General features: G+C 39.3%; 2 protein-coding genes across 5 annotated transcripts in view; both read left to right on the top strand.

Moving 5' to 3' along the window:
- scel (sciellin) overlaps positions 1–1597 on the top strand; it is an 18121-nt gene extending 16524 nt beyond the window's left edge. For all 3 annotated transcript variants that reach the window (XM_014021894.1, XM_014021893.1, XM_014021895.1), the window contains 2 exons: positions 626–728; positions 842–1597. In XM_014021894.1, coding sequence (XP_013877348.1) covers positions 626–728; positions 842–858 — 120 coding nt within the window. In that variant the 3' untranslated portion in view covers positions 859–1597. The remainder of the gene's footprint in view (positions 1–625; positions 729–841) is intronic.
- Positions 1598–3296: 1699 nt separating this feature from the next.
- On the top strand, positions 3297–16731 carry slain1a (SLAIN motif family, member 1a). 2 transcript variants are annotated; one of them, XM_014021896.1, is made up of 9 exons: positions 3299–3864; positions 7045–7181; positions 9971–10087; positions 10793–10903; positions 12818–12967; positions 13639–13965; positions 14861–15049; positions 15171–15501; positions 16450–16731. In XM_014021896.1, the coding sequence occupies exons 1-9, from the start codon at positions 3419–3421 to the stop codon at positions 16523–16525; spliced, it is 1884 nt and encodes a 627-aa protein (XP_013877350.1). In that variant the 5' UTR covers positions 3299–3418; the 3' UTR covers positions 16526–16731. The 2 variants fall into 2 exon arrangements, with proteins under 2 accessions (XP_013877351.1, XP_013877350.1); XM_014021897.1 differs by lacking the exon at positions 14861–15049 and having other exon boundaries at positions 3297–3864.

Genomic DNA, 16731 nt, shown 5'->3' on the forward strand with positions numbered 1-16731 from the left:
GACCCCGGATAGGCGGAAGAAAATGGATGGATGGATGGATGGATGGATGGCATGACTTTCCTTTAATCAGGTTGCAACAACTAACTAAACCTAACACAAAACGTAAGAACATTTGTTTTTGGTAGATTATTTCTTTATTGTAACAAAAGTTCTTGGCGATAAATCTTACAGAGGGAGACTGGGGGTGCCAGAGGCTCAAAACAAGTGTCAACAAAAACAGCAAAATAAGTTGTTTGGCAATGACAGAGAATATACGGCAATTTCTTATGTGTGCAACCTTCACAGCTCTACTGCTCATCCCACAAATGCACATTCCTTACAAATGTTGCACCATTTATAAGAGAATGACCAGGATTTAATGGTATAAAACCTATTGCCAAGAAGCATTATTACAACAAAGAAACAATCCACCAAACACACATTTCTTTACTTTTTGTGCTATTTATTTTAGTAGTAGATTTAGTCAAATCCAACTCATAATTTACTTGAATATAATGTTTGCAAAACCTTATTATAATGTGTCTGAAATGGATCAAAGCAGCTTAGAAATGCTTACATAAAAGTACTTCAGCCAGTAGCAGCCATCAGCTGTGCGTTCAGCATATATATATCTGTGTTTTGGCAGTGTCAAGTCTGCCACGGCTCTCTGAGTAACATGAAAGCCGGGGACAGCATGTGGATCTATAAACGCATGGTGCACTGCGAGAACTGCTTCGAGGACACCAGAGGTAAAAGTTCTGATCCATCCGTGGAGATTACGCTCAAACGACTCTTAATAGTGTTTGCTATTTTTACAGAAATCCTAATGACATCGATGTTATGTCATTCTCTTTCCCCCCAGAGAAATGGCGTCGCTGAGCCCTTCCTTGAAGATTATTCAACTTGTTGCATCACAATGTGGGTGACGTGGGTCCTTATGCTGGCATTTTACCAAACGGAGACATCTTTTAGTAATGGCTTTGACAAATCACAGTTACATGATCTTTAAACATGTTGTGATGTTGCTGTCTCTGTACCTACCTCTTTATAGTTTTCTTTTCTGGGGATTCTTGTGGGAAACATTAAAAAAAACTCATTACACCACTTAGGGCCGGGGGTTTTTTCCTTTGTGCAATAGAAGCAAAGACAAATATCTTCATCTAAAATTTACAAGTGATTGAAAATGTCCCCCCTTTTTTTGGATTACTTCTAAATCACTGTAGACCCCTCCCCCTCAAAAAAAGAAATACAAAAAATTTATAAAACAGGATGAAACAGAATCTCAAAATGTGATGGATTTTGGAGAATTTTTTGATGAATATGATATAAGATTATATTAATATTGTAACAAAATGGAGTTTATTTGAATGGGAGTTTTTTAGTTTCATCACAAAAATCACAAGTGCTTATTACATGCTGGGGTGATTTGTCTGTTTTTATGTTTGCATCATTTGTTCACAGGTTTGTGGCTCTTTACCACAGTCTATTATGCATTTTAAATTTGTGATAGAATATGCCAACAATATGCTTAATGCATTTGCAACCAAGATATACCAAATCATGTGTAGTTTTGAAATGCACCTTTAAATATTAAGCAATAAATGTTTTGTCAACATCATGGGAATTTTTGAATTTCATTTACATTTAGTTTACCTACAACCAGAGTTATAAATTTTGTCAGATAACATGCTCTAGTTTTATGTACCTTTCAACTATTCTTTTGGTCGGCAATAAATATTATAAAGTGCCAAGGATTTAAATTCCTAAAATGAGAGCATGTCTCAGCAGTTCTCCAAAGTCTATATGAAGCCAATAACAGCCATTTCTGCACTGTGGTAATTCTAATCTGGGTAAATCCAAACTGGTAGGAAGACAAAGAAAAACTTTTATTGACAAAAGAAGGCTTGTTACAGGCAGGACATTTAGTTACAAGTGTTTTCCATTCACCTAATGCAACAAATACGGAAATAATAAGGAGTTCCCAGAGACACTTAGCCCTTGTTGGCCCTTTTGCCTTCAGTCTGTGGTCCAGCTCACCCCAAACCATCTCAATTGGGTTCAGGTCCAGTGTGGGCCAGGTCATCTGGCACAGCACCCTATCACTCTTCTTCTTGGTCAAATAGCCCTTACACAGCCTGGAGGTGTGTTTGGTGTTATTGTTCTGTTGAAAAATAAATGATGGTCCAAATAAACGCAAACCGGATGGAATAGCTTGCCGCTGCAAGATGCTATGGTGGACATGCTGGTTCAGTTTGCCTTCAGTTTTGAATAAATCCCCAACAGAGTCACCAGCAAAGCACCCCCACACCATCACACCTCCTCTTYCATGCTTCACGGTGGGAACCAGCATGCAGAGTCCATCCATTCACCTTTTCTGCATCACACAAAGACACGGTGGTTGSAACCAAAGATCTCAAATTTGGACTCATCAGACCAAAGCAGAGTTCCACTGGTCTAATGTCCATTCCTTGTGTTCTTTAACCCAAACAAGTCTCTTCTGCTTGTTTCCTGTCCTGAGCAGTGATTTCCTAGCAGTTATTTTACCATGAAGGCCTGATTCCCACAGTCTCCTCTTAACGGGGTGGTCCTCATGTGAGCCAGTTTCTTTGTAGCACTTGATGGTTTTTGCGACTGAACTTGGGGACACTTTCAAAGTTTTCCCAAGTTTTCAGACTGACTGACCTTCATTTCTCAAAGTAATGATGGCCACTCATTTTTCTTTACTAAGCTGCTTTTTCTTGCCATAATATAAATTCTAGGTCTATTCAGTAGGACTATCAGCTGTGTACTGTATCCACCTTCTGCACAACACAACTGATGGTCCCAACCCCATTTATAAGGCAAGAAATCCCACTTATTAAACCTGACAGGGCACACMTGTGAAATGAAAACCATTTCAGGTGACTACCTCTTGAAGCTCACCAAGAGAATTCCAAGAGTGTGCAAAGCAGTAATCAAAGCAAAAGGTGACTACTTTGAAGAACCTAGAATATAAGACATATTTTCAGTTGTTTCACACTTTTTTTGTTAAGTATATAATTCCACATGTGTTAATTCATAGTTTTGATGCCTTCAGTGTAAATCTACAATTTTCATAGTCATGAAAATAAAGAAAACTCTGAATAAGAAGGTGTGTCCAAACTTTTGGTCTGTAGGCCTACTGTAAGACGTTTCCTTTTTGGAGTTAAATGTGTAGGCTGTGATGCTGGAAGAAATACTTCCTGGGAAGTGGTGTGATGGGAATTAAACTCAGAGCTGCTGACCAATCAGAAGGCGRCTGTGCAGTCATCCCAGCAGTAGCATCACTGTGAGTGGTGTGTGTGTGTTGTGGCTTTAACAGGGGGAATCTGGACACTGTGTCTGTCTGAAAAGGACCCTCTGCAGGCAGGCAGGCCGTGCTCCACAGCTCCTGCTCCTCTCAGATGTGCTTTTTTACCAAATGGAAGCAGAGGTGTTGAACCCCGCGATGATGGCGGACGTCAGCTGCGGCAGTAAAATCACCAACGCGGAGCTGGAGGTGTTAAAGCTTCAAGAATTGGTGCGAAAACTGGAGAGGCAGAATGAACAATTGCGGAGCCGAGCGAGCGCTGGGAACAATTGCTCCGCCGGCCCTCGTCACCTCCAGAGCCCTCTGTCTTGTCTGCACGGCGCCACGGCGCGTCTGGGGGACCATTTCTCCGTTAAATACGACCTTTCCAGTCCCGCGCAGTCCCTGCTGTGTGCGTCCGAGAGCCGGGGGTCGGCCGAGGAGCCGTTCGCCTATTTCCAGCCGAGCTCCGCGTCTCCTGACGCCGCCGAGCAGGGGGACGGAGGAGCCACTGTTCTGGACGAGGTGGATGTTTTGGACCTGGACACGGTGCTCTCAGTTGGAGAGACTGAGAGCTGGTGAGCGCTTATGTTTGACTTTATTCATTTATAATGAAAATAATATATTTATTTTTGTGCTTTATAGGCCAAAAGACAGAGAGCTTTAATTTGTGTGATGTGAAGCTCTGTATGAGCTGAACTCACATGCAGATCACTCTCCCTACTCTCCCCCCAGTGTATGACTGCAAACTATAAACAAAGGAATGCATAGGCTATCACCCAATCTTTCATCCTAAGGTTTTATGAGATCACATGTTAAGGTTGAAACATAATCAAATCTTGTGATTCAAAATTCCACCTGATATTTCCTGATCTCTGAGCTACAGCAGGACAGATCTTAGTATCTGTTTAAGTTTTGTGTTTGATTTTGATTTTAAATAGTTTTAGAGTTAATCAGTGTTAAATGTACCTGTGTTATTCACTTTCTGAGGTTGTTCAAATCTGCTTAGTGGTTCATGAGATATTTTGCTAACAGACAAGTTTTTAAACAAAGATGTTTTGCTAAGCACAGTGTATATGTTCTAAATTAGTCTCAAACTGAGTTTTAGGAAAGTGGTCGTGGAATTGATTAAGTTAGAACCAGTTTTGTGTTTGAGGAGTTTGATCAGCTGTGGTGGCCATTTTGATTCGAGCTGAATTCAAAAATTAAACATTTATAGATGTGCATAAATTAAACTATTTCCCAGAGTTTCATTAAAATCAATCAAGTAGTTAATGAGATATTTTGTTAACAGACAGGCAACCAAACAAGTGGTGAGAGCAGAGCAACTAGATTATCACCTGGCTCTCATGGCTGCAGTCAGTAACAAACACGTAACTTAAAATGATGCTGGTTGTGCAAAGAGACATACTTTTTTTGAGGACAGCTTTATTCACATTTTGGACCGAGAAGATGGATGGTTTGAAGACCTCAGTGACCCTCAGGAGGGAGGGTAGGGAGTGATGTGCTTGTGAGAGCTCCTAAGCTTTTAGTTTGAATTCAGAAAGCTCCTCACATTAGAAGCATCCCCCCCCCCCCTTATTTTAAACAGCTCTTTGAGAGATGCTAGCCTGTCATGCAGCCATTGGTTGATTATCGTATTATTTGAATCATTTATTGAGCTTGCAGCCTCCTGAGAATAAAAGGCTCCTGTACGCTCTTTACATGCAGCATAGGTAGGTGTTCAGAATAAGTCTGTGGGATGAATTTAGAAACAACGGCCCTCCCTTCAGTGTGTGATCAAACAGCTTGGCTGTGCTCGTGCTGTTCAGCCCCGGGCTGAACTACTTTGAGGCACAGTGGCTGCTGACTTGAGCTGCTCGCAAACCGACGAATTTGAYTACTGAAGCATTACACCAGCTTTATGTGATGATGTGGAAAATGTAGCTCACAGCTGAGGGCTGCACTGATGGGATCCAGCATTTATCTCCTGCGTCCAGTACGCACTGGCCTCCATTTAACATGACAGGTTCACCTTAAAGTCAGTGGAACGCTGGCCTAGTTGTTGAGTTAAGKGTCAGCTCTGCCTGCTTTGTGTTTATACACTTGAATTGTCCGGGACTCAAATGGTCCCTTTCTAATTCTACCACACAGAATCAGCCTGAAGTAATACCTTATTGAATAGATATATTCTACGAGAGTCAGCCAGATAACAAAAAACCGAGGTCCACTTGCAATAGGTTTGTGTGTTAGCAAAATATCTCAGACAGTAATCATTGGATGTATTATGGATGCAACTATTTAACTTTTGATTCAACCCAATTCAAGAAGCAACCTCAGCTATTTAAAGTGACTGTGACATGCATATACTTCAAATACAAAAAGTCAAAGAAAACATATTTATACTTTAGAAATTGCCCTAAAACACATGATTTTACCCATTTTGTCACATAACTGGCCTATTTTCTTTTGAATCTGTCTCAGCCAAAGTAAAACAGGAAGTGACATCAAAGGGGAACTCATTAATAAAATAAAGTCTTTGGTCTTTGTTTGTTAAAACAAAAATAATTTAAACTTTAACAGAGACTTAAAATAATGTAAAGAAATATATTCTTCTCCACAGTCTGTGTTGTTAGCCGTTGTAGCAATGCTCTGTTCACATGCAGACATTCTGCTTTGACATCACTTCCTGTTACTTCACATGCAAATATCTCAATAACCGTTCATCTGCGATGTGAAATTTGTTTTGCAATATGTTATCAATGTTATCTTTCCAAAAATGCATTCATGTTTATCTCAAAAATTTGATGTCACAGGCACTTTAACCTTAAACTTAACCTTAACTTGAGGCAGCCAGGCAGGGGAGCAAAACTGGTTAGGGTTAGGGTTAGGGACTAGAATCGCCTTTTGGGATCAGCTCCTCCTCTGGGCTGTGTCTCCAAGCTGAGCTTCCTCATCACAGAGCACACACACCCACCCAGCCCCATGCTGAAATGAGCGGGACAGAAGTGGTAGGAGGTTCTTAAAGAGACAGAGGCCAATTTCAAGGTGTTTAGAAACAGATATGATAAGAAGTCAAGCTTATTTTCTATTTAAACATTTAAACAACATTTTAATAACAACTGAAGGTGACATAGTTAGTTTATTATGGCATAGAATTTAAACATATGCCTGAGAAACACATACTATTGCCCCTTTAATAAACACAAGAATAAGCTATATGTTTGTGAAGTGCACATGTGGTGTGGTAGTAGCTGAGAGTTATTCATATAGTCTGAGTGTTAACAGAGTGTGTCAGATTTGTGTGTATCCAAGTAAAGAGGTGACACGCTTTTTGATTAGAACTTTTTATTTATTTATTTATTTATTTATTTATTTATTTATTTATTTATTTATGGACAGAAAAAAAATCTGTTTTTGTTTTTTTGTGTGTTTTAGATTAAATATGTAAATTTTGATAAACAGCCTATTGCTCTAAATGATTTAATTTCTCAGAATCCTTGTGGGAATGCATGTGATGGAYAAGGTTTAAGCAAATTACGTATGTTGTAATGTTAAAACTATTGCTGCATTTTGTTGAAAGCTGTTTGGACTTCCCAAAAATCTCACAGGTTGATTTAAAGTGGTGTCACAGTTCAATATAACACTGTTAAACTCGCCTATTGAAGTCATTTTTTTCACTATATGAATTAATGGACCATTTTGAAACTTTTTTACCTGAATGTGCAGATAAGGTTGCGGGACATGACTTACTCTAACTTGTTCTTTTGTTTTTCCAGGCTTTATGTGTCTCCTAAAGCTAAGCTCAAGAGTGAAAGCRTCATCAGCCCTTTCCAGTGGTGTAGGCAGGTCCTGGACCATCCTGGGCCTGAGGTGGAGCTGGCTAAGATGACCTTCTGTCACAGACTTGATCAAGGTTAGAGGGTTTGGAAAAGCAGGTCCAGCATCTGCACATGTTGACTGCTGTGATGTTGAATGACTCAAAGGTTGAATATATTAATTCAAATTTGGTACTAGCTAAATTATAATAATTAAAGTAGCACTAGAGAGCTTTTAAAAAGGGTTATAAATAATAAGTATCTTACCTGCTGTAGATAGCTCATTGAACAGCATGTTTGGAGTAATATTGATTGACAGAGTTGTAAAACATTGATATTTTCAAAAAACAAAACAAAAAAACTTCAGTTTGATTATTTAATGCCTGGAGACGTGATGAGCTGAYTGATCATGGAGCTTGTATTTGTTCWGACAGAATACATCCCGTCCTCGTTTCAGTTCAAACACGTTTTCATCCTGTGTTCCTCACACTAGCCAGTCACAGCTGTGTATCTAATATAGGACAAGAAAAAAAGGCAGCCCAGGAGGATGTTGATGAAACACTTGATTTGTTTGAAATCTGCATTTGTTTTCATGCATTTGTAGTTATAATCTCATCATCTGGGATAAGGGATTATTGGAATTCTAGAAATTATATGATTTATGTGATCAGGACCATAACTGGTACATTTATGTGGCATTATGTGCTGCTGGACCCAGTTTTGGATCYGATGCTTTACAGTTTCGGCTCACATGCGTGGGGATATGGTTGCCATAGAGACTCTGGTTACATTAAGTGGGTTGTTAAAGCTGATTTTCCCAGCTGCTCTTCACATGAAACAATATAAAAGTATGCCTTTTTGCACCTGCAGCTATATGTTTTGATTTTAAAATAGCGTCCTGTGAAATATTCTCACGCTGAAGTCGTGTTCACTGTTAGAGAAACTCACATCAGTAGAGTTCGATTGTGTCMGTTTCAAGGTTCTTTATTTTCTCAAAAGTTGGGTTCAGTGTGGGCTGGCTCACCTCCTCCAGCTCCTGAATGCATCCCTGTGTGTGAGATCTAGCAGAAGCTGTTGCGTAACCTGGAATGAATGTTTATTTATCCAGTAGTAGCTGAACCTAATTGTCTGAGAAATGTCAAACGAGGGCACATTTCTGACAACCAGTTAACAGAGGTAAACATGTTTACACAATGAACAAAGCATGACTTTTCAAGGCTTAAATGAATAATTCAGATCTTTTTTAAGTTTTATTTTTTTGTGGAAGGAACAATTAATATCTTACTTGTTGTGGATAGGTTTTTGATTTACATCAGTTTGGAAAAATTAAGTTTATTTTTGACCAGACTGATGAGCTAACCGCTAATCAGAGCAGGACTAAAACCAAAGTGGATCGTTGACATCTTAAAACTGCTTTGATTTACAAAACTTCTCAGCAGGTCATGCAAACGCTACATTAAAACTAGGGGTGTCCCGATACCAGTTTTTTCAAGACTGAGTACAAGTACGAGTACTTCAGTTTAGGTACTCACCGATACCGATACCGATACCAAGTAGCGGGGTTCATGTGGATTATCTGTTCAACTTGTTGAATGTTAAACAGAATGAAAATGAAATGCAATTATCATGCAAAAATTGATGGGTAAATATTATGTTTGACAATAAAAAGGTAGTGCAAACTCTGACAAGTAGATAAGTTGGTATAAAAATCACACCATAACTTTTGAAACCATTTATTTTATTTCAAACAGGCTCTTTTTTATAAGGCCACACTCCCTCTGAATGTATGAACAATACAAATACTGCAAAACAAATGCTATGCATACATTAAAAAACAAAATAAGTTATTTTTTATACATTTTCCTCAACATGCAACTACCAAATTTAAATTAAAATGTAAACTATAACGTAAATTTTAGCAGCACATCTATAGAAGTTTACTCTGCTTCAGTCTTAAACTGTTAAAAAATGACTAATAGTAATAAAGTGCAGTAAATTTCAGTTCAAACTTAAATGGAACTAAAACAAAATCTCAGAAGAACCAGAGGGAAAAATAAAATGATTTTACAACAAACTTCCTTCTATATTCTGCTTATGTCTTAGTTTGTTCTGCAAGAAAGAAAAAACAGCATTGAAGTTATACATTCCATTATACATACAGTGCCATCATTGCCAGACCTGGCCCACATCAAAACACTTGCCTGGTGTCAGCTTAACACCAGGTCTGGCCCACACCTGCCCTCTATGTGGGTTAGAGCTGTTTAAAAACACACTTTGGCCTTGTCCTGACTTRGACTAGTCTTTAGCTTGTCAGTCTATTCAGGATTAAACTATATTTCTCCTAAATTGAGGATGTATAAAAAGCTATCTACAACAGGTAGGATATTTTTTGTTCGTAACCTTTCCACATGATCTGAACTATGGCTTTAAGGGTTTACCTAAAGCTGGATGAAATGTATTGATGAGTATTTGAGTTTAAAGACAAGCCTGGCCAGAAAATAATCCCATGTCATGCTTTCCAAATCAGTGATTGGCCTACAGACAAGTGGCTTATGCTGCTACCAATATGCAACCCATTAGTTCTGTTCAGCAAATTAATTACAATGGGAAATTTAAAGGAGAATAACAAAGAAATCAGTTTTTAGATTCCCTTGTTGGAATAAGATGTGACCTACATGTACAAGCCCCGCTTAATCTAAGAAGTATAAAAAATATGCTTTAGCCATTTAAACCCTCATCTACATTATCTGCCTTTTCTGACCCAAACATTTCCATCAATATTGATCTGTGAGAGGCAGATTAACGTTGTGCGCTCATGCTGTATGTGTGTGTTACATGTTGAAGGACTCAGTCTAACACGTGCCTCACTGTAATCTTGTTCCTGTAGCGAAACGGTGGCGAGGAGTCTCGTCTGTGCGTCCGTACAGCTGCATCGAGGGGCTCTCCACCCTCAGCTGCCCCGTCCTGCCTTACACTAAACCTGCTTCACTAACCGAGAGCCCAGGTAACACAATCACAGTTTAATCCTAACAAGAGTCACGCTAATCAACATCCTCGGGTCATCTGAAGCCATCAAAGTTTTTTAGTTTTATTAAAAAACGATGCTGTAATTTGTGAAAGATMGATGGCATAATAAATCTTAATTTACATCTTGATGTTTCTTTAAAATTGCTAACATATCTGAGTCATTTTAATATTTTTACCCTCAGCATAATTTTTAAATTCATACTTTTATTGGATTAAAACTTACGTCAGATCTTCTCCTCCCAACCTAAACTATATCAATCGCAAATTATTAAAGATACTTTTTTTCTAAGTTAAAAACATCTGTATCTAACAAAGAAGGCACATTTTTCTGCATACACAACTTGACATATTTCCAGTAGAGAGCCTGAAGTCGGCTTTTTTTTACAGTTTTTGCTGAAAGTCGTTATTGCTTGCTTGAGGTCCAAATTAATCAGGACTATGTGCCAAAAGGTTCTGTTTCCTCTAAAACACTTGTGGGTCTTACTAMTCAAACATAACCTAGATTCTTAAATATGCTGCAGCTTGGATTGTACAACAGATTACAGCAAACTACAGAGAAGAGATTACAGTGTCATCCTGAAGACATGCAGAGACAAGCAGGCTCAGATTTCACTGTTCATCTGTATTTTAGTCAGTACGAGTGTAATGATATTTCACCCCCACCCTTTTCCCTTATTTGAAGCTACGTTGGTGTCATCGAGTCAGCCTGCAGTCCAGCCGACTCCCCCTCTCAGGACTGGCTGCAGCGTCAGCGACAGAGCGCCCACCTTTCTGTCAAACGCCGCTCTTCTCAGTAAGACCCCACTGACGACACTGTTTACCTGCTCTCATATTTTTCTGCTATGTCCTCTGGAGTGATTCTCTATCTGCTTTAGGGTCAGTATATATTTTGGTTGTTGGATTTCCCTTTAAGAAAAGGGTATTAAAAAACAAGAAACGAGTGGCTATTTGATTTTTGTTTTAAAATACAGAAATCTAAATTAATTTTCTGTTTCGGATGACAAAAAAGAAAATTACCTTGAAACAGAAACGAAARAAAAAGCTTGTTTGTTCGTATTCTACGGCAGGTCGTGCCAACTTACTGTATCCCTAAAGTAATCTGTTCCCCCACCAGAAGGGGCGCTCACGATATCAAAGTTATTCAATGAACATCCCATTACAAATTAAAAGCACCGATGTCGACTTTGGTATCGAGTATATTTGCCAAGTATTTACTTGTTTTCACATCGATATCAAACTCGTAGTATCGCCCACCCCTCACTGAAAGGAACACTCTGAGGATGAGAACTGACAGAAACAGCACAGATTTTGTCAAAAGGCTAAGAAAAAATACCCTTTCTGCTCACAGAACAACAACCACAACAATCACAGTAATGGAATGAAATTTGTCTTATTTMGCTTTTTATTGAGAGAAATGGAGGCAATAAAACAATAAAAGCAGTTCATTTGGCCAAAAAACACATGAAGTACCTCTGCAAAGCCCTTGATCACAGAGTGACAATCATACAACTCATTTAYGGACACATGTCTGTGTTTCAGCCCTTATTTACGGAAATTATTGTGTTATTATGCAGAATAAGTGCCCCTTCCGGTGGGGTAACAGATGTTTTAGGGATACAATTTGGCACGACCTGTCTTGGATGAACAAAAGAGCCTTTTTCGTTTCGGTTTCAAAGTAAGTTTCTTTTTTGTCATCTGAAATAGAGAATGAAACACAAATCATTTTTTTTATTTTACTCATCTTCTTTTGACACTAAGAAAGGGAARTACTTTGTATTTTAATTTTAATTACAGAATTTTAAAACAAAAATCAAATAGCAACTCATTTCTTGTTTCTTAATACCCGTTTTTAAAAGGAAAATCTGAAGACCAAAAAATACACTGAAATACATAGAAACATCCCATCTGTCAAGTGAAATGTCTTGTAAAATCTGTGTATGGTTCATTATTTGGTTTTTCGAAATAAAATTGCAAAAAGAAAACAACTTTTTTTGTTTTTCTGGTTAATTTAAAAATGTAAAATCGAATTAATCAAAAATCCACAGCGTTTTTTTTTTTTTTTTTTTTTTACATGTAAATTAAAATATTTGGTTGTTATAATATAGCAGGGATACCAGAAGTGATGGAAGTTGCTAAAGAGGAAGAGTTTATAGCAGCTGGAAAACTCCTTAAAAACAGAAACCATTCCTAAAGATATTGACAATGAGTGCACTCTATTCTGTATAACTTGGAAAATAAAATTATTTTATTTACAGTAAGMTCATCAGCTCTCAATGAGATGTGTCGACTTCTTCTGACAAACATATCCATGGTGAGAAGTAAAAAAGTAAGAAGTTCAGGAAATGGTTTCCAGTTCCACCAGAAGGTCCCAAATAGTGCACTAACAAAAGATAAAGCTCAGCTTTGCTTTAACCATTRCAGTAAAAAAATAAAAATCCTTTCCAAGTGGCTGGGGACAGGGAAGTCTGGGTCTCTCTGCTTAGGCTGCTGCCCCCGCGACCCGACCCCGGATAAGAGGAAGAATATGGATGGATGGAAAAATCCTTTATTTGCAATTGTCCTTTTTCTAATTTAATAATAAACAACAACAAAAAACACCCTTTTTTATTTTTGCATCTTAATTTGAAATAGAAAAACCAAAGAATAGAYCATACATGGATTTTGTAAAACACACGTCTCCTGTTTTTTTTTTTCTTCTTCTATACAGACGTAGGTCGCCGCCACGCATCCATCACGCCGCAGTCGTCACTGGACAGTGAGGTGGGCGTGTCTGAGCTGGAGGATGACTCCATCTCTATGAGCTACAAACTGCAGGACATGACAGACGTGGAAGTCATGGCACGACTTCAGGAGGAGAGTGAGTGGACAGTGGTAGTGTATTTTTAWAGGACGTATACAGAAGAAATGTGACCTTAAACCTTAGCTTAAAATACACTTATATTTAAAAGACCACCTTCATTTCAGTCATTCTGTTGTTACTATCAGAACAATATTGTCACAGTTTTGTCTGATGAAGGCGTGTCTTGTCCACTTCTAGAGGCTGATGAACATCCATCCATCCATTTTCTGTACACGCTTCTTCCTTTTCAGGGTTGCATGGGTCACTGGTGCCCATTTCCAGCAGTCACAGTGCGAGGGGCGGGGTACACCCTGGACAGGTCGCAAGTYCATCACAGGGCCACACATAGAGACAAACGAGACAAACAACCATTCACTCTCTCACTCACACCTAGGGACAATTTAGAGTTATCAATTAACCTAACAGTCATGTTTTTGGTCTGTGGGAGGAAGCCGGCGTACCCGGAGAGAACCCACGCATGCACGGAGAGAACAAGCAAACTCTACCCAGAAAGGCTGATGAACAATGCTACTTTAAAGAATAAATGTACACAAGTCTGATTTTATCTGTACATTTACTGAATAATAATGAGTGTTATCTTCAAATGGAAGCGTATCGTGTTCCTCTAAAGTTTAGATTCATGTTCTTCCTCAAAGAAAAACCAAACCCACTGTCGCACCCTCCTTCAGGTCTCCGACAGGACTACGCCTCTACCTCAGCCACGGCCAGCCGTCGCAGCTCCAGCTTCTCCCTGCACTCCTTCAGACGCAGCAGCGAGATGGACCTGGAAGAGGAGGAGGAGGACGACGACGAGGGGTACGACCAGCTCCCGCCCCCGCAGCCCCGACTGTTCCGCACCGGCTCCACGCAGCGGAGCGGCCTGCCCCACTCCCACACCTTCTCCAGCATCAGGGACTGCAGACGCAGCTCACAGTTTTCACTCAGCGGACTCTCTCCGTTCTCCGGAGCCTCCGGCCTGATCGCAGAGAATCACTCAGCATACAGGAGCAACGCAGGTGAGTGTTCCATAAATCCTGTTATTTCCCAACAACGTTAGTTTATCTTTTGTTTCGACTACATGTCTCTGTCTTACGACAGAGTATTAGGGCCACACAAGATTTTTAAAAATTTTTTTTTAATTTCGAGAATAAAGTCAAAATAATACGACATTAAAGTCGTATAAAAATAAAGTAAAAATGTATATGAGATTAAAGTCATAATATTACGAGTTTAACGTTGTAATATTACGAGATTAAAGTCATAATACTACGAGTTTAAAGTCATAATATTATGAGAATAAAGTCGTAAATTTACGAGATTAAAGTCGTAATATTACGAGTTAGTCATAATATTACGAGTTTAACGTTGTAATATTACGAGAATAAAGTCATAATATTACGAGAATAAAGTTGTAATATTACGAGTTTAAAGTTGTAATATTACAAGAATAAAGTCATAATATTACGAGTTTAAAGTCGTAATATTACGAGAATAAAGTCATAATATTACGAGTTTAAAGTCGTAATATTACGAGAATAAAGTCATAAATTTACGAGATTAAAGTCGTAATATTACGAGTTAGTCATAATATTATGAGTTTAAAGTCATAATATTACGAGTTTAACGTTGTAATATTACAAGTTTAAAGTCATAATATTATGAGTTTAAAGTCATAATATTACGAGAAAAAAGTCGTAATATTACGAGTTTAAAGTCATAATATTACGAGAAAAAAGTCGTAATATTACGAGATTAAAGTCATAATATTACGAGTTTCAAGTCATAATATTACGACTTTAATCTCGTAATAATTAAAAAAATTGTTGTGTGGCCCTAATACTCTGTTGTACTGTCTCGTGTATTGCCTCACTTTTACGAGCCCTGATAAGAGCTGTTGGTATTGTTGCATAGACAAGCTACAAAGAAGCATGCCCAACCTGATCCGAGCTCCCAGCATGTCCAGTGTTCCCAGTATTCCATGCCTGGTTTCCCCTGCCAACCCGCCCTCCCATGGCCCTTCCTCTTTGCCAACGATGCCCTCCCTCCGCAGCAGCCAAAGTTTTGACTCCTCCAGTGGACTGGCTCGCCTGCAGTCCTCCAGTAAGACACTCGTGTTGATGTTTTGTTTTGTTTTGTTTTTAATCACTGGACCAGCCTCACAGAGCTCCCCTTTCTCAGATTATTTTAGACACAGCCTCACGTTCTTGTCTTTGCGTTTCAGTCCCTCCCCCGGGCCAGCTCAGTCAGCGAGTCCAGAGCGTTGGAAACTTCCCCTCCCCTCCCCGGCACCCACTGAAAGCCACGGCCTACGTGAGCCCCACCGTGCAGCAGGGTCCCACCTCCCTGTCCACCTCTACCAGTTTAAACTCCATCCCCAGCAGCGCGGCGTCTCTCCAGCCCCTCAAAGCCAGCAGCAGCAGCTTGCTGCCACTAAGCCTTAAAGCCAGCACCAACCAGGCCGCCGCCCCCCGCAGCTCTCTGCCTCGCCCGGCCTCCCTGATCGGAACAAGCGGACTTCCTCGTGCGAGTAAAATCATGCAACCCACACGCAGGTGAGCTTTCACAAACTCATTATACTCTGTGCTCAGCTTGTGTGCACAAAGAAATATAAAGCTGTGGAAGAGAAATGAAAGTGGCTTCAGGTTCAGTTCATTGATAGTGAAAAGGTGGTTCGACCACATTTTATCCAACATTGTTTTGTTTTAATGCTTAATTTTTAGGGCACTCTAAACCAATGAATCATATTTTCAGATGGGAAATGTTACAGAGATGGGTCTGGAGGGGTGAATATCGATGTCAAACAGCTGCCCTGTGTTTTTGTGGATCTAAACCAGGGGTCTGCAACTTTTACAATAAAAATGCATTTCTGCCCCTTTGCTTGCTAAATAAAACAGAGCCACAACTGTGCCCACCCTGTTGGTTTCCCTACATCCCACTGGGTGGCATTTTCTGTTCAGTGRGGGTAGTGACCCCTCTGCTAGAAGCTTGAAATATAGATAACACAATTTATTTAGTGTTTGTTAGATACTACATGTGAAAAATATTGTTTAATACAATACTGAACTGAAAAAAGTAGATTACGGTATTTGTTCTTGGTGTTTATATATGTTGGGACAAAAATGGAAAGGGGAGAGAATATTTTATAGCTCTTTTTTCCTCTGACAAAATGAAAACACTTCTTCGGCCACAAAAAAAAGGTAAATCTAGCCTTTTCTGTAAATCAATGAAATATTTTCCATGTTATTTTTGGCCAAAGATACAAAGAGTCACTGTAGAGGAACGAAAGACCCTGTCTGCAGCTATATTTGTGAAAAAGGCTTGTGTGAACTGAAAGATATAAATATTATGGTTTTTTAAAGTTCAAAAACAATTTTAAAAATTCATAAAGTTTTACCTGTCCAAAGACAACTTTTGAACTCAAGTGAAAATAGTTTTGATGAAGCGTTCTTATCAAGTTTAAGTGCAGATGTTGAGGAGAGTTTGTTTCCATCTGTCTGCAGCTTGCTGGCTCCTCCTAAGAGCCTGGCTGCTCTGAGCGCCCTGAGGGACGGCAGCTGGAAGGACGGCTGCTACTGAAGCCAAATGAAGTGACGTCTGAGAGGTGCACACAGGGTAACGGTGCTTGGGACCCCCGCTGATTTAAAGCTGCCAGGAGTGACTGTTAATGTGAATAAAAAAGCACTACTAAAGGACAAAACAGAGACCGGGAACAGTTCTGATCCAGCGGGCTGGATCTGTACACAGATTAACACATAATGACAATAACAGGCAATACTCTGACA

The sequence above is a fragment of the Austrofundulus limnaeus genome, unplaced genomic scaffold (genome assembly GCF_001266775.1).
Source record: "Austrofundulus limnaeus strain Quisiro unplaced genomic scaffold, Austrofundulus_limnaeus-1.0 Scaffold310, whole genome shotgun sequence".
Lineage (NCBI taxonomy): Eukaryota > Metazoa > Chordata > Actinopteri > Cyprinodontiformes > Rivulidae > Austrofundulus > Austrofundulus limnaeus.